This window comes from Alnus glutinosa, chromosome 10, assembly GCF_958979055.1.
Source record: "Alnus glutinosa chromosome 10, dhAlnGlut1.1, whole genome shotgun sequence".
Classification (NCBI taxonomy): Eukaryota; Viridiplantae; Streptophyta; class Magnoliopsida; order Fagales; family Betulaceae; genus Alnus; species Alnus glutinosa.
This window is the reverse complement of record NC_084895.1, coordinates 14052697-14076475: the sequence shown is the minus strand read 5'-3', so window position 1 is coordinate 14076475 and position 23779 is coordinate 14052697. Positions and strand designations below refer to the sequence as shown.

The following is a 23779-nucleotide window of genomic DNA, read 5'->3' as shown; positions in this document are numbered from 1 at the left end:
CAGCTTCCCAATAAAGCTTAAATTTTGCAAAGTTTTTGACGAACCATATAACTGATGCAACGTGAAGACCAAGAAAAATTAATAGGAATTTAGCATTTAATAAATTGTATTTATTAAATGGTGAGACTAATGATTATATTTTAGGTGATGATATTTATATTACCAAAATAAAATAAGCCTAAGATAAAATAATAAGAATATAATTATAGTTACCATAGTGGGTTCTAGTTGAATGAGTAATTAATTATATTAACAAAGGTGTGGTTTAAAATATGTAGGGTCAAATGTTAATTAATAAATGGAAAGGTAGAAGAGTTAGAAAAGAAATAGGGATAAATGAAATAAAGAAGAAAGGAGAGTCAAATATAATAGAAGAAGATTAAACAACATGTATCTAAAGACAAGAGATGGATTGTCGGCAATAATAAAGAAGAAAGAAAAAGTGTAGAATAATCATGCTAAAAGACAAAAGAGAAAAGCAAAACAAAAGGAAATAAGAATATGGGACAAGCCCAACCGGTCTTCCCTTCTCTTTATTCTTTCACTTTTCTTTCTTTCTCTCCCTCTCTCCTCACATGCACGCACTTCTCTCCCTCCCACTTCTTCTCTCTCTTCCTTTTCTCCTCCTTTTTCTCTTTTCCCCTTTTCTCTCCCCCTGTTTCACGGCAGCAGCAGCCCTCACCATTTCTTTTCTCTTCTTCCTCCCTTCTCCCTTGTCACGCACGCACAGCAGCTCGCCTCTTCTCTTTCCCTTCCCTTTCTTCTTCCTCTTCTCTCACTCGCACTCACGCACGCATAGCAACCCATGAGAGAGCCCGAAGTGCAGAAATGCCGAGAGAGAGAACAGATCGTGAGAGAGAGATTTTGAAATGGAAGCTGTCCAGCCATGGGTAGAAGAAGAAAAGATGGGGTTTTTGGCCATGGACGTCTGGTGAGGTAAAAATCGCTAGCTTCCTTGTATTTTCACTTTTGCCCATTTATTTATGTTGCAAAATCAGATTCTCTTTGGGTTTGGTTTAGGTTGAAATCCTAGGGTTTTTAAAGCCACTAATTTAGGTGAATAATTTTATGGGTTTGGAATGGGTTTTGCTTGAAATGTAATTCTAGGGTTTTCATGGGGGGCTGATTTGGGATTGATATTATTTTGGTATGAATGGCTTAGGACAATAGTGTATTTCTCTTGGAGTTTCGGTTTTTAGTGATGCTAGATTTATGTTAATGTTCTAAGATAGGTTGGGTTTTATGTATGGGTTGATTTGGGGTTTGTTGTGAACTTGTAGGTTTGAAGTGCTAAGTGGATTGATTGTGTTGATTTGTTATGGGTTATTGATTTGATGATATTCCTTGAGCTTTGTTGATGGAACTTGGTGGTGAAAGGGGCTGATTTAAAGTGATTATGGATTGGTGTTCTTGAGGTTGGATTTTTGATGGGTGTTTTAAGTGGAACCCAAATCTGGTTTTGGGTTAGTAATTTGAGGATGTTGGTTAGTTATGTGGTGGTTTTAGTAGGAAAAATATATCATTGCTATTATGTAAATAAATTGAGTTCAATGGTATATGGGGTTTTATTTTTATAAGATATATTTAGTGATTCCTCGTTGTGGTTGATTATAGGTAGTTTTAGTTGAGAGGATTTTAATTAGGTGTGTTTAATAAAAGAATGGATGTTATAAAATGCGATTAGAAGTTAGTTCAATAAGAGTTATTAAATTAATAAGTTCTATAAGATTAAGGTCCTATAGTTTAAACTACCTATATGGTTAGTAGTTAATAAAGATTAAATACTTAGTATGTTAGTAATTGTAAGTCTAAAGCCTAAGGATAATATAAAAGGGGACACCAATTTTAATAAGAATGTCAATGAGTTATAGATTACTCAAATAACCGTATGTTTGTAAATATAAACTAGTAAGCCTATAGAAGCACATAAATACACTATGGACCCATTATGTGACTATTTAGTAGCTAACTCACCTATCCCGGTACCCAAAATATTTAAGTGTATCATCGATTAAGTTTAAGAGTTGTATATGTATATGTATATAGGTACATATATACATATGCATGAATACATGTTAAATATAAATATTGTGAACTTAGTAAATAAGCAACAAACCATTAATGGATTCACAATGGTAATGTGATGTAATAAACAATATGTAGGCAAATAAAATAGTAAATACATCTCCTAATTAATAAGCAAGATATAATAAGAACCTATAACCAATGATTAGCCTAATAATAGTTTAGGATACCTAGCTAGCTTTAGAAGCGAGTGATGTGACGTGTGAGCATGCGGGTAGTTAGGATGTCATAGAGTATGTGATTCAATAGCATAGTCTAATGCTACCAATGTTTGCAGGATCATGTTCGGATTGGAGACTTTAATTGGTTCTCCAATGTAGAGTCCAAGTGACTAGAGTCCAAGGAGTGTTCAAGTTGGAGTCTAATGCAGCCAAGGTGGGTATTCCACTCACTGAGAAAATATATATTTTTATATGATTGGATTGATAAAAATATATATATTGTTTATGAAACCGAACCAACCATATGATGAAATGTATATTTTGAGATGATTTGTTTAGTTTCGATTATGTTCAAATATTATCAATGATGTTTAAGAATTGATGCATGAGGGAAATGTGTTAATTGATTTAAAGTGTTTTGAGTATGTTTTGCGGTTGAGATCTAAATTATGCAAATTGTTTGAGAACATGTCATGTTGAAACTGCGTAGATTTGATAAAGAAACTAAGTTTTGAATGATTTCAAAGTGTTGGGTAAAATGCTGGAATTGTTTTGTTTTGAGAGAACGTGATTTAACAACTGCATAATTTCAGCGTGACACAGTAGGAAATATATACTGGTCAAGCACGGAACATTGAGCATGTAGTATAGAGCATACAGACCGGCAGTATCAGTATAGCAGCAGCAGAACAGTATCAGTATCAGCAGTATCAGTATCAGCAGCATAACAGTATCAGCCCCAGTTCATGCATAGCATTATAGCATTGTTTTGTGAGAAAGGTTTTTATGTTATGAGTAGTTTTGCTAGACGTATTAGTATGCATAAGAGTCTTCATGAAAAGATCTTATGTATATTTCTATCGGATGGTCCATGTGTTAATAGCATACATTGAACTTGAAAGTACATGGATACATGACTGTCCAGGCGCGAGTAATGGTATGTCTATGAGTAAGAAGGTTGACTGTTCTTGTTCTTCAGGAAAGACGTGTTAGCATGATTGAGTTTTAACTCTAGTGCTCTCATGATCTACTGACGTTCAAGGCATGAAGCTGAAATACGATTAGGGATGGTGTTGCGAGTGTGCCGTTGACAATGTTATCCTAGTATGGAAGAGTAAGATGCCATGTTCTTTGCTGAAGACTTATGTGTATACGTGATATCTGTGATGGAGTGATCGTGTGCACATATGTCCAAGCGACCGGTGAAAAGTATTATTATAGAGGGGTCTATATGTAGAAACTTCCAAGGAGGGATGTCTGGAACTTCTACATATTTTCACAGCTATATAGTATGTTTTAAATGTTTTCTAAATAGTCGGTGTTTGCTGCATTAGCTATTGGTAAATTGTGGCTAATATAGTGCTCGCACGACTAAAAATAAATAGATGTTGGTTCTTTGTGAAAACTCAGTTAGTCTTATACCACTGAGGTCTTAGTATGAGGTATACTAAGGCGGTGAACTCATTATTTCACCTATGCGGATGTGGATACCACCACAACCGTGTAGATGATGTTTCTTTGGCTGCAGGTACTACGGTATAGTCGATGGGTCGGTAGCAGTGTGCTTGGGATATTATGACTGAAGCTCGCCGCGACAGTTGTAATGGTCGGACCACGGGTTGTCCACTATTTTATAGGTTTGGTATGGCTTGTGACGGTTGTGTCACTTATTATTTGTTAAGCCATTATTGTTATAGTGTTAATAAGACTCAAGCAGATAGATGTTAAATGGCTCTTTGTTGTAATTAACTTGTGATAGATGTATAAGTTGTAATTTCCGCTATTCAGATTTATGTTTTCCGCTGCATAGATAGATGTATGTTATACTCTGATTATCAGGTACATGTTATGGGGCATGTGCCATATGTTGGCTGAGCGACACGTAGTCGTGCCACTGTGAGGACTCGTTTTATGTTTGTATAAAAAAAAAAAAAAAAAAAAAAAAAAAACGGGTCGTCACATGCAAATCCAACACGCGTAAGAACTTGGAACTTGAAAAGGTTGCATTACAATCACTATTAGCCCTAAAGTACACGCCAAGGTAAAGAATTGTCCGCATCCTAGTTGCTTTACACAATAAAGTTGGAACTTGAGATGAACTGCTGCTTATATGGTAAGCAACTGATACTTGACGAGTTTTCTCATTAATGGCTTTCTCCTTATCATCTAACGTAGTGATCAACGATCCTGCCACTAATATGGCAAGATCATGCATGAGGTCGTGTATTTTGCATTTAGTTATGTCACCAAACTCATCCATTTCAGTTTCTTGAAAGAATGATCTCCAGAGTAAATCCATAAAATACTCATGGCCAACATCTTCCAAGCTTCGGTTTTGATCCGATAACTTGATAAACCCTTGTGCCATCCAGAGCTTAATTAGTGTTGATTTATCAATCTTGTAATCTTTTGGAAACAAACTACAATAAGCAAAGCAGTGCTTCAAATGTGAAGGAAGATGATCATAACTCAACTTCAGAGTTGGTAAGATGTCATTTTCATTCTGAGATATTTTTAAGAGTTCATTGTTCTTAAAAGACGACCACTCTGTTTCAGGATTTTTGGAGCTTAGTAATCTTCCAATTGTCCTTATGGCTAGAGGGACACCTGAACATTTCTCTAGGATCTCCATCCCAATTGCTACGATGCTGGAATTCTTCGGCTCTTGTCTTTTCTCAAATGCCAGCTGCTTAAATAAAGACCATGACACTTCTCTATCTAAACCCCTTAAGAAATAGGATTGAACTGTCCCGATAATCCTTACAACGCTTTCATGGCGGATGGTCATTGCAACGCTTTCTTTGCGAGTAGTCATTAATATTCTACTGCCTCTTCCACCACCCATTAGCACTTCTTTCAAGCGACACCATTTTTCATGATCCTCATTCCACACATCATCCAACACAAGGAAGTATTTCTTTCCATAAATTTCTTTTTGAAAAGAGTTTACTAGTGTATTCATTTCAACAGTTGGTTGTTTCCTGTTTGTTGCAGATTCTAAGATTTTTTCAACAACATTTTTAAGATGGAAGGGATCCGAGACACACACCCACATTTTGAGGTCAAAATGTTTTTGGATTTGCTCATCATTGAAAACAAGTTTAGCCAATGTAGTCTTTCCCAATCCACCGATGCCAACAATTGGAAGGATTGAAACATTCTCTTCAACATTGGAGTCTAGTAGACGATCTATGACTGCCTTCTTATCATCTTGTCGACCAATAACTACTTCTGCAGGTACAAAAGAATGAGTGTTATCCCTCTCCCTGTTCCCGACTTGTGTCTCTACATGTCGTACCTCCAAGTTGAAATTCCTCCTATCGTCGTTGATGGCTTCTAACCTCTCTCTTATCGCTTTAATCTTATGACCCATTTTGAGAGCATATAATGGTTGGTTTGATTTAGAAAAGAATATGCGTACCTGTAACATCCAGCCTAGTAAAGTATGTTAATCTAGTTTACATGGATCAATCTCATTAATATGACATTATTACTATTAATCATATTATTAAAAAAGAAATCAAGAACCCTAGATATAGTGGAAACCAGATCGACCACATGTTGCATTGTTTTTCATGGAATTCTAATTCTAAGTGTTTTATGTCAATCCAAATCATACTTTGACAAATGAATTGCATGTGATTAAATGTTTGAAATTATTTTGAAAGAAATTTTACCCTAACCGCCCCTTTGGGGGTATTTTTGTCCAAAGTTTATTTTTAAGCCCTAAATAAAATCCATAATTAGGACTCAAACCCTAATCATTTTTGAATTAGAAAAGAAAAACACTAACCTTAAGTACCCTATATTCGGCTAACCCCTATAGTCTCCCTCACTTTTTCATTCTCCCAAAATTTTAGGGAAAAATATACTTCAACCCCCTTAACTACCATCAACTTTATACTAATGCATCTAGACTTTAAAAAAAGAGACAATTGGATCCCTTAAACTACCGCCTCCCCATGTCAAAAAAGCCACGTCCTTATCAATTGGCATCAAAATAGACGGGAAAATAGTCATGTTTGCTGCATGTGGCTACTTCTGCATTTAACTTTCCAAAATATTCCTCAAATTATTAAAAAAACAAAAATTAAATGAAGAAATAAATAAGTAAACTTTTAAACTGAATCAAAAAATAAATTGGAAACAAAACACTAGGGCTAAATAAAACAAAATAAATTGCATTTCACTTTCACTCTCTTACATCCCAAGTGTGAGTATTTCAATTTTCTTTGCTGTTTATGCAAAGTTTAGTGTTTTAGTTTTAGTTTTAGTTTTGATGAAACTATGTGTTTTATTTATTAAGCTTATGTCAGTTTATATCAATTATGTGAGTTTTAGTTGATGACAAGCATGATAAACATTAGAGACACAAAACTTTGTCTGATTATCAATGTTCTTCATCACACCAATTGGATTTCACGTGTTGTCACATGATATTTACATAAAATCATAACTTGGTTTGTAAAATCTCAATAAATACATAGTGATTCATGTAGATTTTAATTTGATGACATGCAAAACATGGCATCAACATCATCAAAAACCACTTGGTGGTTCGGTTAATTAGGCCATTAATCACATTTGGAGTTTGTTTGCTCAGGCAGGGTCTCTTTGGGTTGCTTGGATTGAGATTAATTGGCTCAAGGGGCAGATTTTTTGGCAAATCTCCATCCCTCACTCTTGCTCTTGGAGCTGGAAGAAATTGCTTAAGTTGAGAGAGATAAATAAGCCCTTCATTCGGTTTAAAGTTGGGGATGGAAGCCGGATATTCCTGTGGTATGATATATGGCACCCGGCTGGTTGTTTGATAGAGAAATTTGGTTTCAGAACTATATATGATGCAGGGAGTAAACTGGAAGCTCATGTTTCTTCTATTATTCGGAATGGATAATGATTTTGGCCCTTTGCTCTTTCGGATAGTATAGTGGCTATCCAAAGTCAGCTTCCTGAGGTTGTTTTGGGAGGGACAGACCAGCCTAAATGGAATTCTAAATCTGGTATCTACTCTTGTGCTGAGACTTGGGACATCTTGAGGAGTAAGCATCCTGTAGTTCCATGGCATAAAAGAGTCTGGTTTCCTATGGCTATCCCTCACCATGCTTTTGTGCTTTGGTTGGTTTTTCGAAATGCCCTTGTAACAAAAGAAAGGATGTGCAGCTGGGGCTTTGGTGGTAACACTCTATGCCGATTCTGTTTTGGGAGGCAAGAAAGTGTTGAGCACTTGTTTTTCCATTGCAATTTCAGCAGGAGGATTTGGCGAACTCTTATGGCTGAATGTTTGATTGTTGGCCCCGTTGTGGAATGGGCAGAAGTGGTTAGCTGGAGTGCTGGAGCTCTGAAAGGAAAAGGTCCTCAAGCTAGCTTATGTAAGCTTTGTTTGGCAGCAGCAGTGTGATACGTGCAGAAGAAGAGTTAAAGACCAAGACTATCAAGAACAGCGGGGAGTAGTTAGATATGATAGAGGTGTTAATAAGAGGATATGTCCTCAAGTAGTTAAGTGGTACTAGGTCTCAAGGAGATGCAGTGTTCTCGTAGCAGAGTCCTAATAGCAAGTCTTAGAAGTAGAGATAGAAGTTTATTTATCTTTTCTAGTAGAAGTCTAATGTAATTCATCTACTTAGTCAGCCGTATCTTGTAAACTCTATAAAGAGGAGAAGCTGATGAATAAAGAGGTATCAATTAATATCAATTTCAACTCTTGAGTTGTTTGGGAGGTCTCTAAGTTCCTCGAATTACCTAGCATTATCACGTTCTATTGCAATCATAGGCAAGCCAAGGAGATCGGATCCTTCTGCCTTCCCTGTTCAACAGCCAAATACACGTTCCAAATCCCGGGCACGTAACATCTTGGTATCAGAGCCAGGTTCTGACATGGCTGATCAACGGCTGGAACGTTTGGAGAAGGATGTGAGTTCTCTAAGCGCTGGGCAACAAGACATACGGAAACAAATGTTGGAAGGACAAGAGCGCATGATGAAGCAGATGAAGCAGATGCAGGACATGTGTGCAGACATCAAGGCGAGCATTGGAGACAATTCTGGAGAAGAGACATCTTCCAAGAACCAAACTGGGAGATGGGGAGAAAAATCTGAAAACAGAAACTCTTTTGTGCCAAAGTTAACCAAACTACAATTCCCAAAATATGACGGATCACTCGATCCTACCAGCTGGGTGTGCCGGGCAGAGCAGTTCTTTGAGTTCCAGAATATTGCCGAGGAAGAAAAGGTGCCTCCTGCCGCCTATCACTTAGAAGAAGAAGCACAACTATGGTACCAATTATTCCGGGAGAGCGACGAGTCTCTGACGTGGGAGACGCTGAAGGAAGGTATGCATGCCCGCTATGGTCCTACACAATTTGAGGATTATTTTGGTGATCTAACAAAGCTAAGGCAGACCGGCAGTGTAAGGGAATACCAAAGCCAGTACGAGAGACTACTGAGCAAGGCTGGAAAGCTAACGGTGATGCAGCAGATGGGAGGATTTATTAGTGGATTGAAGGATGGGCTTAGAGCAGATGTCCAAGCATGTCAACCTCAGTCCTTAACATCAGCAGTAGGCTTAGCCCGTCTATATGAAGACAAGCACAATACACAGAGGCGCGCTCCAGCATTCTCAGAAGAAAGGCGAAATACCCAGTCAATAAAGCGCTTGAAATTTATCTCGTAGTCGCAATCCAGCAATAAAGCGCTTGAATCCGGCGGAGTTAGCAGAGAGACGATCCAAGGGTCTTTGCTTTAACTGTGATGACAAGTTCTCCCCTGGGCATCGATGTAAGAAGTTGTTTACAATAGAAGCAATTTACGAGGAGGAAGACTTGACGGAAGGAGAAGGAAGGGAAGACCCACTGGCGTACGTAGAAGAAGGAATTCAGAAATTTCCTTACACGCCATGGCAGGGCTACAAGCTCCTCAAACTATGCGGCTCAAAGCTAGCATTCAAAATACAGGGGTCACGCTCTTGGTAGACACAGGAAGCACTCATAATTTTCTCAGCACTGATTTAGTCGAGAAGGTGGGATTAACTCCTGAGAAAAATACCTCATTTATGGTGGTGGTGGCCAACGGGGAGAAGATAAACAGTAAGGGGCAATGTCGTAAGGTGCAGGTATGGATTCAGGGTACCTTATTCACTCTAGAATTCTATTTATTACCTTTGGTGGGATATGATGTTGTCGTAGGAGCACAGTGGCTGAGGACACTGGGACCTATTATGTGGGATTTCTCTAAGCTCCTCATGAGCTTCTGGTACAAAGATAAATGGGTGCAGTTGAGGGGTATAGCTTCGCCCAAGGATAGAATGGTAGAAGCCCAACCCATACTAAAGGCTATCAAAAAACAACAAGGAGGAATCATCATCCGCCTTTTCAGTGTACAATTGGGAGTGGAGTAGGACTTCCTAACCACTGAGAATTCAAGCCTGAGGAAACTGTTGGAGGAGTACAACCAGATTTTTGAAGAACCACACGGATTACCACCTAACCGTGTTCAGGACCACAAGATCCCATTGCAGCATGGAGCAGGAGCAGTGAATGTAAGGCCATACAGGTACCCACACTATCAAAAAAACAAAATAGAAAAAATAGTTATGGGCTTGTTGAGTAGTGGAGTGATAAGGCCGAGCGATAGTCCCTATTCATCCCCGGTTCTATTGGTAAAAAAGCATGATGGATCATGGCGGCTGTGCGTGGATTACCGAGCTCTCAACCGTATTACGATCAAAGACAAATTTCCCATTCCGGTGGTGGATGAATTATTAGACGAGTTGCATGGATCACTATATTTCTCGAAGTTGGACCTCCGTTCTGGGTATCACCAAATCAGAATGCATGAGGAAGATATGGAGAAAACAGCATTCCGTACTCATCATGGACACTTTGAATTCTTGGTCATGCCATTTGGCCTTACCAATGCCCCCTCAACATTCCAATCACTGATGAATGAAATCTTTAACAAGGTTACCCGTAAGTTTGTTCTTGTTTTCTTTGATGACATTCTAATTTATAGTAAGACATGGGATGAGCATTTGCAACACTTATCAATTGTTTTTAAGATTTTAAGGGCTAACCGCCTATATGTAAGACGTGAAAAGTGTAGTTTTGCGCAAGAAGAGGTTATCTATCTTGGCCACATCATTAGTAGACAAGGAGTGCGAATGGACCCTGAAAAAGTGTCAGCTATGCGGGACTACGAGGATTCTTAGGACTCACCGGCTATTACAGAAAATTCATCCGCCAATATGGATCCATAGCTCGAGCACTTACTCAACTTCTCAAGAAGGATTCATTCCAATGGTGCAGTGAAGCTGAAGTAGCATTCCTACAACTCAAAGAAGCAATGACACAGGCTCCGGTATTGGCTCTCCCTGATTTTTCTAAAAAATTTATTATTGAATGTGATGCCTCAGGTGTGGGAATTGGCGCGGTGCTAATGCAAGAAAAGCAGCTGATTGCATATTTCAGTAAAGCTCTCCATGGCAGGAATTTGAACCTGTCAACATACGAAAAGGAGATGCTGGCACTAGTGGCTGTAGTCCAAAAATGGCGACCTTACCTGTTGGGTCAACAGTTTCTGGTTCGTACTGACCACCGCAGTCTCAAATATCTTTGGGAACAAACAATTTCAACAGAGGCACAACAACGATGGTTGATAAAGTTGGTGGGCTATGATTTTTTGATAGAATACAAGAAGGGGAGTGAGAACTCAGTAGCTGATGCACTCTTAAGAAAGATGGAAAGTGGGTTGGCGGCTTTATCTCAACCGGTCCCTCATTGGGTGGAGCCAATTAAAGAAGAGGTACTACAGGAACCACAATTGCAAGAGATATTACAACGAATACACAAAGGAGATGCGGTAGGACCTTGGAGGGCCAGGACTGGATTGATTTACTTCAAGGATAGAATATTTATCCTTTCTACCTCACCCTAACTGCAGCTATACTTGCTGAAATACATGATAGTACGCATGAAGGGTATCATAAGAGCCTACAACGAGTTCGAGCGGTATTCTACTGGCAAGGTATGAAGTCACAATTAAGAGATTACATTCAACAATGTGAAGTTTGTCAAAGACACAAAGCTGAACACACACAACCAGCAGGGCTGTTACAACCTCTGCCTATCCCAGCTCAGATTTGGTCAGATTTATCCATGGATTTCATAGATGGATTACCCGTGTCGCTGGGAAAGACCACCATTTTTGTTGTAGTGGATCGCCTTACTAAGTATGGGCATTTCATAGCCATCAGACATCCGTACACAGCCACTCAAATTGCTCAAACATTTTTTGAGCAAATCTTCCGGTTGCATGGCATGCCTACATCAATTGTGTGTGACAGAGATCCGACATTTACTAGTCTGTTTTGGCGTGAGCTTTTTCAGCTTAATGGGACTAAATTTAACTTTAGTTCTTCCCATCATCCACAAACGGACGGACAAACTGAGGTGGTAAACCGTACACTGGAGATGTATTTGCAGTGTTTTACTAGTTCCAATCCAAAGAAGTGGGTTACATGGCTGCCGTGGGTGGAGTTTTGTTACAATACAAGTGTTCACTCTGCCACAAAAAAGAGTCCATTTGAAGTTGTTTATGGTAGGCCTCCACCTACTCTTTTATGTTATGTATCAGGTACTACGAGAGTGGCTGCAATAGAGAACTTGTTGCTGGATCGAGATGTCGTAATTTGTGAAGTCAGGCAACAACTCCAACTAGCACAGAACCGGATGAAACAAGTTTATGATAAGGGCCATCAAGAACGTCACTTTCTTCCAGGAGAATGGGTATACTTGAAGTTACAAGGGTACCGGCAACAATCTATGGTGAAACGTGTGTCACAGAAGCTCGCCCCTAAGTTCTATGGGCCATACCGTATTGTGGCAAAAATAGGACCAGTGGTTTATAAACTGGAACTACCTCCTGGGTCCCGTATTCACAATGTCTTTCATGTATCCTTATTGAAGAAATGGGTAGGAGATGGAGTGCCTGTGTCTGTTGCTCTGCCCATGCCAAGAGATGATGAAACATCTCTACTTCCACAAGCTGTGTTAGAACAACGGGTTCAGCAACGAAGGTCTGAAGTTTTGGTGCATTGGGTGAATCGTTCTCTTGCTGATGCTACGTGGGAGCTCCTACCAGAATTCATGCTCCGTTTCCCAACATTCTCCCTTGAGGACAAGGGAAATTTTAAGGGGGGAGGAATGATACGTGCAGGAGAAGAGTTAGAGACCAAGACTATCAAGAACAGCGGTGAGTAGTTAGATATGATAGAGGTGTTAATAAGAGGATATGTCCTCAAGTAGTTAAGTGGTACTAGGTCTCAAGGAGATGCAGTGTTCTCGTAGCAGAGTCCTAGTAGCAAGTCTTAGAAGTAGAGATAGAAGTTTATTTATCTTTTCTAGTAGAAGTCTAATGTAATTCATCTACTTAGTCAGCCGTATCTTGTAAACTCTATAAAGAGGAGAAGCTGATGAATAAAGAGGTATCAATTAATATCAATTTCAACTCTTGAGTTGTTTGGGAGGTCTCTAGGTTCCTCGAATTACCTAGCATTATCACGTTCTATTGCAATCATAGGCAAGCCAAGGAGATCGGATCCTTCTGCCTTCCCTGTTCAACAGCCAAATACACGTTCCAAATCCCGGGCACGTAACACAGTGTATCATATTTGGAGGCAAAGAAATGACCTATGTCAAGGAAATGTGCCTAAGACAGAGGAGGCTTTGGTGGCTACAATTAAATGGGAGGTCCGATTGAGGTTCATGGCTAAAAGTGCTGGAAAGAAGACTGCTCTCAATGTTGACTTGGTGCATAAATGGAACCTACACTATCAGTTAGCTTAGTAGTAGGTTCTTGTTTAGTTGTTTTGCAGTTGTGTGTTGTTTCCCTTCTTGGGAGTTTGTATCCAGCTCATTGCTGGAGAGTTTGTAACCGGATTGTGTTTGATCTATAAAATGCTTTAATTCATCCAAAAAAAAATATATACCCCAGCCGAACCATACTTAGTTCTTAAATAAATTGACATGTCATTTTAAGTACAAATTTTATTCTAGATATTGGACAATATATTTTTATGACAAAAAGAAGAAGAGGATAATTACAAATCCTATGATTTAACATGAACTCAGCCATGCCACAGAGTCTTGCAAGGTTGAAATTTCATATGAATATCTTCAAAAAAAGAAAAAAAAGATTTGATTTTAACTATAACTATGTAATTAAAGGAAAATCAATCGGGTTTAAATAATATAAATTTTCCCAAACAATCAAAGAAAATCTACTGATTTGAAGTAATTTTAGAAAATTTGGTAGACATGTTTAGAGAAGTGTGTTTGATCCATTGTAATTAGATTATAGGCCTAAAAAGGTGTTTTATGCTAATTAGGCCCAAAACTAGCATGTTATGTTTTTTTAAGCTAGCTTGTTTATATAGCTTTAGAATTTGGCAAACTAGTTAGAGCATTCATAATGAAATCTCTATTATTTAGCTAAAATTTGACTAAAAACCTCACATTTTTTAGTTTAACTAACTACTTTTCAAAAGCATCGATCCCACAATAAACTCTCTAAATCTCTCTTTATTTTATTTAAATATAAATTTATTTATTTATTTTATTATCGTGGTAATTGGAAGGTTTATTGCTATGGTAATTGAAACAAATTTGGGAAATCTTCTCTTCATCTTTAATCTTCTTAATTATATCGATAAAGTCAGAAAAGTAATTTTAATTGTTTTTTTAGAATCTTCTTAACTAAGCAGAGGAAGATAATTGATTTTCTAAGTTAAAATGGTTTTAAAAATTGATAAATAGAAATAAAATGGGACAAATATTTATTTAAATAAAAATGTTCATTTTGGAGTAAAATACAAAAAGAAAAAAGAAAAAAATTAGGTTTAATTAAGATTAAACCCAAAGCTTTGTTTTAACAAATAAATATTTTTTTGTTTAATTTGAAGAGACCTGTTGAATTTATGTTTGATGACTTTTACACATCTCCGCATTCAAGTTTTTGAAAGAAAAGATAAACGAATAGAAAATAGAGACAATAGTGAAAATAAAGTAAAATAGAGATGAGATTTTTTTACGTGGTTTGACCTACATATATAGAGTAAAACCCAAATTAAAGGACTATATTATGCTCTTATTTCTCTTGATAAATTTATAATAAAAATCATTGCTATTTATAGGGATATAGAGAGAATACAAAAAATTATTGGAGAAGTTCAAATCAAATCAAAATTGAAAGTATTCAATTCTAATTCGATTATAATCAATTACAATCAAATCATTCAATCTCATGTGCTCTCCTTCCATATTTATCCAATCATAATTATATGAATAATTCTCTAACAGTTTTAAATCCATGCATTTTATTATGTTAGAAAATGTCGTAAAATTTTTACAAAAACAGAGCTAGTTAGTCCTAACGTATTGAGAGTGTTAGAGTACCTCTTTTGCCATCTTATCACGGGTCATAATTTCTCTCTGCAGACATTCAGTGGAGAAATCATCTAACAAGTTGTCTGCTTCATACATGGCATCCTCTAGCTTTTTCAGCCAATCTCCAACTGCATGGCTCCCAACGGCTTGTTGCTCCTCCGCATCCAGAAGCACAGCTTGGATTGTGGAAACGGTGTTCGTAAGCTTGTCAAGCTCATCTTTGAAACCCCAGAGCAGTTCGATCTCTTTGAAAGCCAGAGAGCCCAATTTGCCAATGATTCCCTCAGCAACGTTGAAGAGAACACCTTCTGCCATTTTTTGATGGTGAGTGGAGGAATGCTAAAAAGGGTAGAGAATCGAATGAAGATATGTTTGGTGTGTGATAGGAAGGACTGGGCGCATATATATTTATAACACGTCTCTCAGCTCCCTTCCTTGGATGTTACCAAGAAATACATAATAATAATAATAATAATAATAATAATAATAATAATAAAGGTTAATTAATGAACTGGTAGTTGGCAAGTAGTTGCCAATTTTAAAAGAGAAATTCTGGTGGTTGGCAAGTAGTTGGCAATCTGAAGCAATAGTAATTTTAAGGAGTTTTTGGTACAGATAAGAGAATTTCAAGTAGTTGGCAATTTTAATAGAGCTTTTAATCTCCATCGACAATCTGAACCGATTGTAATTTTAAGGACGCAAAAAAAAAAAAGTATGCAAAAGAGACTTCTACACATAAAAGAGATTTTTAATCTCTCCATTGACTAATTTGACTGCTATGCATGAATTATCTTTTAGATGAATAATGTATAATACCCCAGAAAATTCAGAATATTCTTATAAATGGGAACCCTAAATTTTTGTATAATATTAGATATTATTAAAAGGAATTAAAAACGAAGAGATTAAAAAAAAAAAAAAAATTAGGGGATGTTTGGGTGTCAATATAATTTAGATTATATTGTATTGTATTTCAAAAATTTGTTTGGATGGTTTTTGAATTTCAAATTTAGAAACTGGTTAGAATTCAACCCGTTTTTAACCCAACTCAATAATAATAATAATAATATAATCATAATAAAATAAATTAGAAAAATAAATAAAAATGCAGGGGGTGATCGAGCCACTCCTGGACATCTGGGGGTAGTGGCCAAACCACTCCCAAGTGTCCAGAGGTGGATTGACCACATCCAAAATTAATGCGAGCCACCCTCAAAAGAGTGGCTAAGCCACCCCCAAGCAGTTTTGGGAGTGGTCGACCACCCCAATCAGCTACTAGGGTGGCCAACCACCCCAATATTAAACTTAAAAAAAAAAAAAAAAAAATCATTTTTTTAGTTTTATATATATTCTTAATTACATTCAATTCAATTTCCCTTAACAACTACAAAGTTATGAAGCTCGCATTAATCTACGGAAAAAGCTTTACTTTCATTTTTTTTTTTTTTCCTTATGGGGGTTAAATGAACCATGGGGGCTAATTGAACTATGGGGGGCTTTAACAATTACAAAATTTCAAAGTTAATAGGTACATGTTGTTCGAAAGAGACTAATTAACCTCGTTCTAATGCGCAAGAGATAAATTGAACGAGTACTGAGAGCTTGTTTTTGGGTATGTATGAGCTAGAGTGAGGATTAGAGCAGTAGCTGGAGCTTTCTTAATTTTATTTTTTTTAAATATAGAAAAAAAATCTTAAAAAATTGCCTGCAATAAGCTTCATTGGTGTTCTTTAAACCAAGAAAACACAATGGAACCGATCTAGAGTAGCAGTTTTGCTTCTCTTAACAATTTTTTTTTTTTTTTTTGAAGGGACTTCTCTTAACATTATTTTAGCATAATTTTTTTTTTTTTCATTTCTCTTTCTTCTATCATTTATTTGAAACAAGATTTAAATAAATTTCTCTTTTCACTAAAATTTAATTTATATAATATTTAACTAGTATATGAAACAGATAATGAAAGTTACTGTGGAGTCATTGTGGATTTTATTTGAATAGGAAAGTAAAAAGTAATTTGGTTTGCTAAACTTAAGAAAATTAACTAAAACTCGTTTTGAATTCAACTGGTACGGTACATTAAATGCACCTGTTTTGAAAGACTCAAAACTCTTTTAAGGTTTATTTAGGGTGCGTTTAACATTGCGATTTTGTAGGAAAAAAAAAGTATATATTATTTTAAACAAGATCACAGAAAATGTATTCTTTTAGAGTGTATTTTTAAAAAATTGTGATTTAAAAAAATTAAAAATAAAATAAAATTATGTTTTCAAATTGCAAGAAAGCATGTGCTTTTTTAAAAAAAGACAATTTTAAAGATCAAATTTGATTTTAAAGAAAAAAAAAAACTAAGGGAATGTTTGGGTGTCAGTATAATGTAGATTATATTATATTATATTTCAAAAACTTGTTTGGATGGTTTTTGAATTTCAAATTTAGAAACTAGTTAGAATTCAACCCGTTTTAAACCTAACTCAAAAAAAATTTAACCCAACTCAAAAGTAATAATAAAATAAAAACCCAAGGGTGCATGGTCGCCTAGGCGTTTGGGGGTGGTGCCCGAACCACCCCCAAGTATCGATCCACCCCCAAAATTATTTGGGATTTGGGATGGGGGGGGGGGGGGGTGATCGGCCACCCCCAAAAGAGTGGCTAAGCCACCCCCAAGCGGTTTCAAGGGTGATCGGCCACCCCAGTCTTATTTGGGGGTGGCGCGACTGGGGTGGTTCTCAAATTGATTATACTGGAATAATTGATTTAAATCACAAGTAAACACTGAATTGTGTAAATCTCAATGGGCTACTACCAAAATAAATAAAGAAAGAAAAGAAGGCATTTCTTGGCATTTATTATGGGGCATGAAGTAGTTATTAAAAGGCAAGAAACAATTTCTGACCTTTAATTCCTCACCTAAGACTTAAGTCGCAGCACCCTTAGTTGAGAAACTTTATTTCCCGTCACATAACTTAAGTGATAGAAAATTTTCCTAACACATAAATTATGTGCCAAGAAATTTGTTTTATGTGCCAGGAATTTGGTTTCCTGTCACGTAACTTAAGAGACAGGAAATTTTCCTGACACATAAGTTATGTGCCAAAAAATTTGTTTTATGTGCCAGGAATTTGGTTTCCTGTCACGTAACTTAAGTGACAGGAAATTTTCCTGACACATAAGTTATGTGCCAAAAAATTTGTTTTATGTGCTAGGAAATTTGGTTTCATGTTTCCTGTCACATATAATATGTATAAGGAAACCTTGGTTTCCATTGGTTTTCTGTCACATAATTTATGTGCCAAGAAACTTGTTTCCTAATTTAAAAAATTTGATTATACTAAAATTATTCCAATATAATCAATTTTTTTAAAACCTATTAATATATGTAATTGAAATTGACAAATAACCAGGAGAAAACATATTAAATGTTTAATTAATATAGCAAAATAACATAAACAATCCCAACTATTAATTAAGAAACATCCAAATACTATGCAATCTATACTTCATCAATCTCGTAGTGACTAAGTCAGCAACAAGCTACCAAAAATTAATATGATCAATCCTATGGTTAACAACAAGTTACAAAAGTATTTAGTTAGATTTTTTATCAATTCAGACTATGTCTCTCCATTCTTGAAGGTGTATACACCAAGTACCTGCATTTTATCTGCAAAATATACACATATTTGTGTAAAAGTCCATGGGCCTTACTCACTCTCAAAAGACGCCTTAAGAGATGAGAGGTGTCCATGGCTTATGAAGTCTATAAGACAAGGATCTCTTAGCAATGTTGGACACTTTAACACACCCCCTCACGTGTAACATTTTTGGCCAAACACATGTTCAACAACGGGAGGGAAAGACCTATCATTATCAAAGGAACCTGCTCTGATACCATGTAAAAGTTCATAGGCCTTACTCACTCTCAAAAGACGCATTGTAAGATGAGGGGTGTCCATGGCTTATAAAGTCTACAAGACAAGGATCTCTTAGCAATGTGAGACACTTTAACAATTTGCACATTAATTAGTCTGAGAAAGTAGAAAATAGCAAATTTACAAGCCCATGGGTTAATCAACGAAGATAGCCTTGTGAGGACTTCTGTATTATTTGTCCCTTTCTTTTTAATCTTTTTAAAAGGCATTAATCAGTACGTAGCCCACCCATATATATATATATATATATTATCATTATAGACTTAGGCTTGTATTAGGACTTCTGAGAGACTTTTGAATTTTATAATTCTATTTTTGTTCTCCCCGTCTATTAAAGAAATATGAGTTGGCCTGCTAGGATTATTCAAACTAGAGTGTATATATTTTATGGATTAGGCTTAGATGCTTGCAGTTTATTTTAAGGGTCTAAATTTAATTTAAGAATTTTATGAGAATTGACATAAATCAAAATCAAATTTAAATCCTTACAAAATTAGAGCATAAACATTGTAATTTTTTTTTAATGGATATTAATCAAGTTGTGCGGACTGTGAAGTTTACAACAGTTGGCGACGTTGAATCGAATCTGTGTGTTGGTACAGTTTCTGGTACGGTAACGTGTTGCCTTGTGATTCGTTGCCTTCCTTGATATTCGCTCTCCTCGAAATCTGCAAAATAATAAACGGCTCATCGGCTCGTGGGGGTGCCGACCATACCCCCACTCCGATGCCTAAATCAGTTCAAACTATTTATTTTCTGGAGAGTATCAATAACCTCAGAGCTTAGAGAATCTGCCTGTTAAATACCTGGTGTAGTAGTCTTATTTATAGGCTCACAGCTCACAGTTATAAAACTGCTAAAATACTTGGAGCATCATCTGATTAAGAGTCTGAGTCCTAGATCACATAGCCTTTAATCTTATCTTCATAGAATTCAAATTGGGTAGTAGAGTCCAAGCTGGGTAGGACACTCTCTTTAGCTAATGTCATTCTATTAGATACCTTATCCCATATTTGATGGGATAGAAGTCTATCTTGATATATTTGGGATATGTGACTTTTTGGAGATAATGGATGGTTTTGTACTTAAGTCTAATCTGGCCAGGTCAACCCGATGGGCTCAGCCCCCGATACTACCTTAGGCCCACGTGTCTTTGGAGCTGATTATTTCTTCAACAGTTACCCCCCTAATTCTCTTATTTGAATTTAGAATGTAAGAGAATTAAGTACCTCAATTTCTGAATCTGGATCTTCCATAACCTGTATCTAACAATTGCCGCCTCTTTCAAAGTAATTATGACGAATAATGCCTTGAATCTTTGGATTGGAGTGGCGTCCGACCTGATGGATGCCAATTCAATTCTTGGACACTTGTGATCTGTCGGAGTACTAATAGCAACTTCCATAAATATCTTCTACATAAGTGCCTCTACATAATATTGTCGGTCGGGCCAAAGTTGTGAAGATGATCTTCTACTCTCGGTAGGAGATGGATCGGACTAATGTAGTTGATTTCACCAAAATTGGGGTGAAATGCCACTCTGAGAGAACACTTTGCGTACAACTTTCCTGAGATCAAGGTTCTGTCTGACAAAAAAGGGTAAACCGTTTGAAGAAAAAGGCTTAACATACCCGAATCTTCTTTATCGGTAGTGCTTCATAGACCGCTTCCACAAAAATCTCTCTTCGCAGCTTTAGAGGCTCGGACTAGCGCTGAGGCTTTGGTTGTCCGAGACTTACAACGACTAGGGGCTTCTGGTGGCCCAACGTTTTGTGCTTGGCGTACCGAATCTTCTAATCTGAATACCATCTAGCTTGGTCTCACCTGTGAATATATTTATTTTCGAACTTTGTAATGTTTGAATTCTTTGTTATGGAAAAACTTTCCATAACAAATCAATTCTCCCTTATCCTCTAATAACTTGAACAAACAATCGGTTTGCGTAAGTAAACTCCGAGGAGGTAAAAAAAATCTTTTGTTTCAAAAATCTTTTTGTTTCGATCTCTGGGACTAGGAGGGAAAAAATCTTTTTGTTTCAACCTCCGGGACTAGGAGGGAAAAATCTTTTTTTTTTTTTTTTTTTTTTTTTTTTTTTTTCCTGCCTCCGAGACTATGAGGAAAAAATCTTTTTGTTTCAACCTCCGGGACTAGGAGGGAAAAATCTTTTTTTTTTTTTTTGCCTCTGAGACTAGGAGACGTAAAAATCTTACTTTGAGTTATCTTCCTTAACTTGAACAAAATAATCGGTTTGTATAAGTTATGACCGAGGAGGATAGGAAAAAATCTTTTAGAAGCGATGAATTTACTTGGTTATTTTTTGTAGAGGTGATATTCCCGTATGGTTTGTTATAGGGGTTGTCTCCCCGTAAGGTTTTGTTGTAGGGGTTGTCTCCCCGTATCTTTGTCCAAGCTGCTCCTGAGAGATCTTAATCTGAGAGCTTGGTGTAGCTTCGGTGATTTTCCCTTTGCATAAGCTTTAACTTTGTTGAGTTACCCCCCATAACTTTAGTCCGCGATAGTGGGCTAAATCGTTCGAGGCGGATAGTCAGGTCCTCTTGGTATCCTGGACGATGGTGTAAAAGAGATCTCGGAGTGAGTCTCGGGGCTTCAACCTGTAAATACATGAACTTTCCTTCTCAAATGTATCTTTTCTTTTTCATGTAATTTTTTTTTTTTGTAATGAACAAAATTTCAATGTTAATGAATGGAAGTCTTGGACATTTTGACTTTCACTTTCCTTATCTTTTTAGCCATAGAACATTATAATTTTTCAAACTGAATTGAACGTCTTTACCTGGAAAAAAGTTTAAAGTTTCTCACTCAAAAACTTCTTCCGAGACATATCTCGGTTTCTTATAAATCTTACTTTTTATACTAGAGTTACCCCCAAAACTTGAACAAACAATCGGTTTGTGTCAGTTTTTTCGAGGGAAGAACTGGTCTAATTTTTTTGAAATTTAAGCTACCCCAAAAAATTTTGAACAAACAATCGGTTTGTTGAAAAATTTTATAGAGGAGAATAGAAAAAACTATTTGCATCAAAGTGTTGAGTCTTACTTGATGATTTTTAAAGAGGTTTTATCCTCATACCTTCCTGAAGCTTTACCTTCCTGAAGCTTTATCTTCTTGAAGCTTTATCATTTTGAAGTTTTGTCATCCTAAAGCTTTATCTTCCTGAAACTTTATCTTCCTGGATCTTTCCTGAAGCTTTACCATTCTGAAGCTTTATTTTTCTAAAGCTTTATCATTCTGAAGTTTTATCTTCCTGAAACTTTATCTTCCTGGATCTTTCCTGAAGCTTTTATCATTCTGAATCTTTCCTGAAGCTCTATCATACTGAAGCTTTTTCTCCCTGAATCTTTGCCTTCCTGAATCTTATCATCCTGAAGCTTTATCATTCTGAAGCTTTACCTCTCTGAAGCTTTATCTTCCTAAATCTTTATCTCCCTGAACCTTTACCTTCCTGAAGATCTGTCTTCCTAAACCTTTACCTTCCTGTTTGTTTACCTTATTGAAATACCCCTCATAACTCCAGTCTGCGACCGCAGGCTAAGTCGTTCGAGGTGGGTAGTCAAGTCGCTGAGCTTTACCTTCATTTCTGAAATCTTTGTAACCTATAAAAGAATTTATATATTACTGAAATGAAATGACTGAATTGAAATCTTAACCTTTCAATTCCTACATCTGGAGACCTCCAGCCGAGAGATTTCTTGTCTTGGTGTCCTTTCCATAACCATTTCGGGTTGTCCGAGGAAAGGACTTGGGCCGATTCTATCTTGGATGTTCTTGTCTTTCCGGAAACCTGCAATCCCGCCGTCGTATCCTTTCCATAACCCTTTTGGGTCGTTCAAGGAAAGGATTCGGGATATCTTTAACCTTATCCTTCGGAAACCCCCAACCGGGAGGTTTCAACCCTTTGTATCCTTTCCATGACCCTTTCGGGTTGTTCGAGGAAAGGATTCGGGCGGATTCTAATCAGGATATCCATAACCTTATCCTTCGGAAACCCCCAATCGGGAGGTTTCAACCCTTTGTATCCTTTCCATGACCCTTTCTGGTTGTTCGAGGAAAGAATTCGGGCGGATTCTTTTTTGGATGTCCTTAGTCTTATCCTTCGGAAATCTCCAACCGGGAGGTTTCAACCCTTTGTAGCCTTTCCATGACCCTTTCGGGTTGTTCGAGGAAAGGATTCGGGCGGATTCTAGTCCTCACCCCTTCGGAAACCCCCAACCGGGAGGTTTCTTTCCATTGAATCCTTGCCATGACCCTTTCGGGTTGTTCGAGGAAAGGATTCGGGCGGATTCTTCCCTGAGCATTCCCACCATAACTCTTTCGAGTCGTTCGAGGTGAGGAGTCGGGTTGACGTTGATGTAGCTTGATCATCTTTGGAGAAGTTTGATGAAGAAGTGCTTCCATTCTGTCTCGGACTGCTGCTTTATTCTTAGCAGAGATCAATCAATACCTGGGGACTGTCTGTTCTTCCTTGCTCTCGGTGTTGGACTAACTAAGAAGTTTCTTGCCTTGATATCCTTCCCATAACCCTTTCGGGTCGTTCGAGGAAAGGAATCAGGCATTCTTAGCATAGATCAATCGATACCTGGGGGCTGTCTGTTCTTCCTTGCTCTCGGTGTTGGACTAACTGAGAGACTTTCCTTGTTTTCTCTGTAGGGTTGTCTCCCTGGCTCTCGGTGTTGGACTAACTGAGATACTTTCCTTGTTTTCTCTGCAGGGTTGTCTCCCTGGCTCTCGGTGTTGGACTAACCGAGAGACTTTCCTTGTTTTCTCTGAAGGGTTGTCTCCCTGGCTCTTGGTGTTGGACTAACAGAGAGACTTTCCTTGTTTTCTCTGCAGGGTTGTCTCCCTGGCTCTCGGTGTTGGACTAACCGAGAGACTTTCCTTGTATAATTTGTTGTAGGGGTTGTCTCCCCATATCTTTTCTGCGAAAAAAAGTTAACAAAGCACCGCATATACTAAAACAAAATAGCAGAATGCACAGTAGCACCATATATTCTTTTCATCTGTAAGGATGATTTCGTGATCCTTTCACTCACAGCAGGAGTGAGGCCTCAACACATGAGTCTATTTTATCGATATATATATATATTTTCCGGCAAAGCGTACAAGTGCATGCATATATATATTTTTTTCTAGTTGATAAAATAAAAACC

At 37.2% G+C, this 23779-nt stretch overlaps 2 protein-coding genes and 1 long non-coding RNA gene across 3 annotated transcripts in view; 2 read left to right on the top strand and 1 right to left on the bottom strand.

Moving 5' to 3' along the window:
• Window positions 1-23779, top strand: part of LOC133880576 (mRNA cap guanine-N7 methyltransferase 2-like) — a 101498-nt gene that overhangs the window by 19975 nt on the left and 57744 nt on the right. The gene's annotated exons all lie outside the window — the stretch shown is intronic.
• LOC133880582 (uncharacterized) lies at window positions 540-4127 on the top strand. The gene is made up of 3 exons (XR_009902329.1): window positions 540-936; window positions 2363-2460; window positions 3754-4127. It is a non-coding gene; the product is annotated as an uncharacterized LOC133880582 (long non-coding RNA).
• LOC133880573 (putative disease resistance protein RGA4) lies at window positions 4213-15078 on the bottom strand (the record flags this gene model as incomplete). The annotated part of the gene is made up of 2 exons (XM_062319550.1): window positions 14692-15078; window positions 4213-5667 (listed from the first exon to the last, which is right to left on the bottom strand). Coding segments are annotated over exons 1-2 (1761 nt in total), but the record flags the coding sequence as incomplete, so codon positions are not given.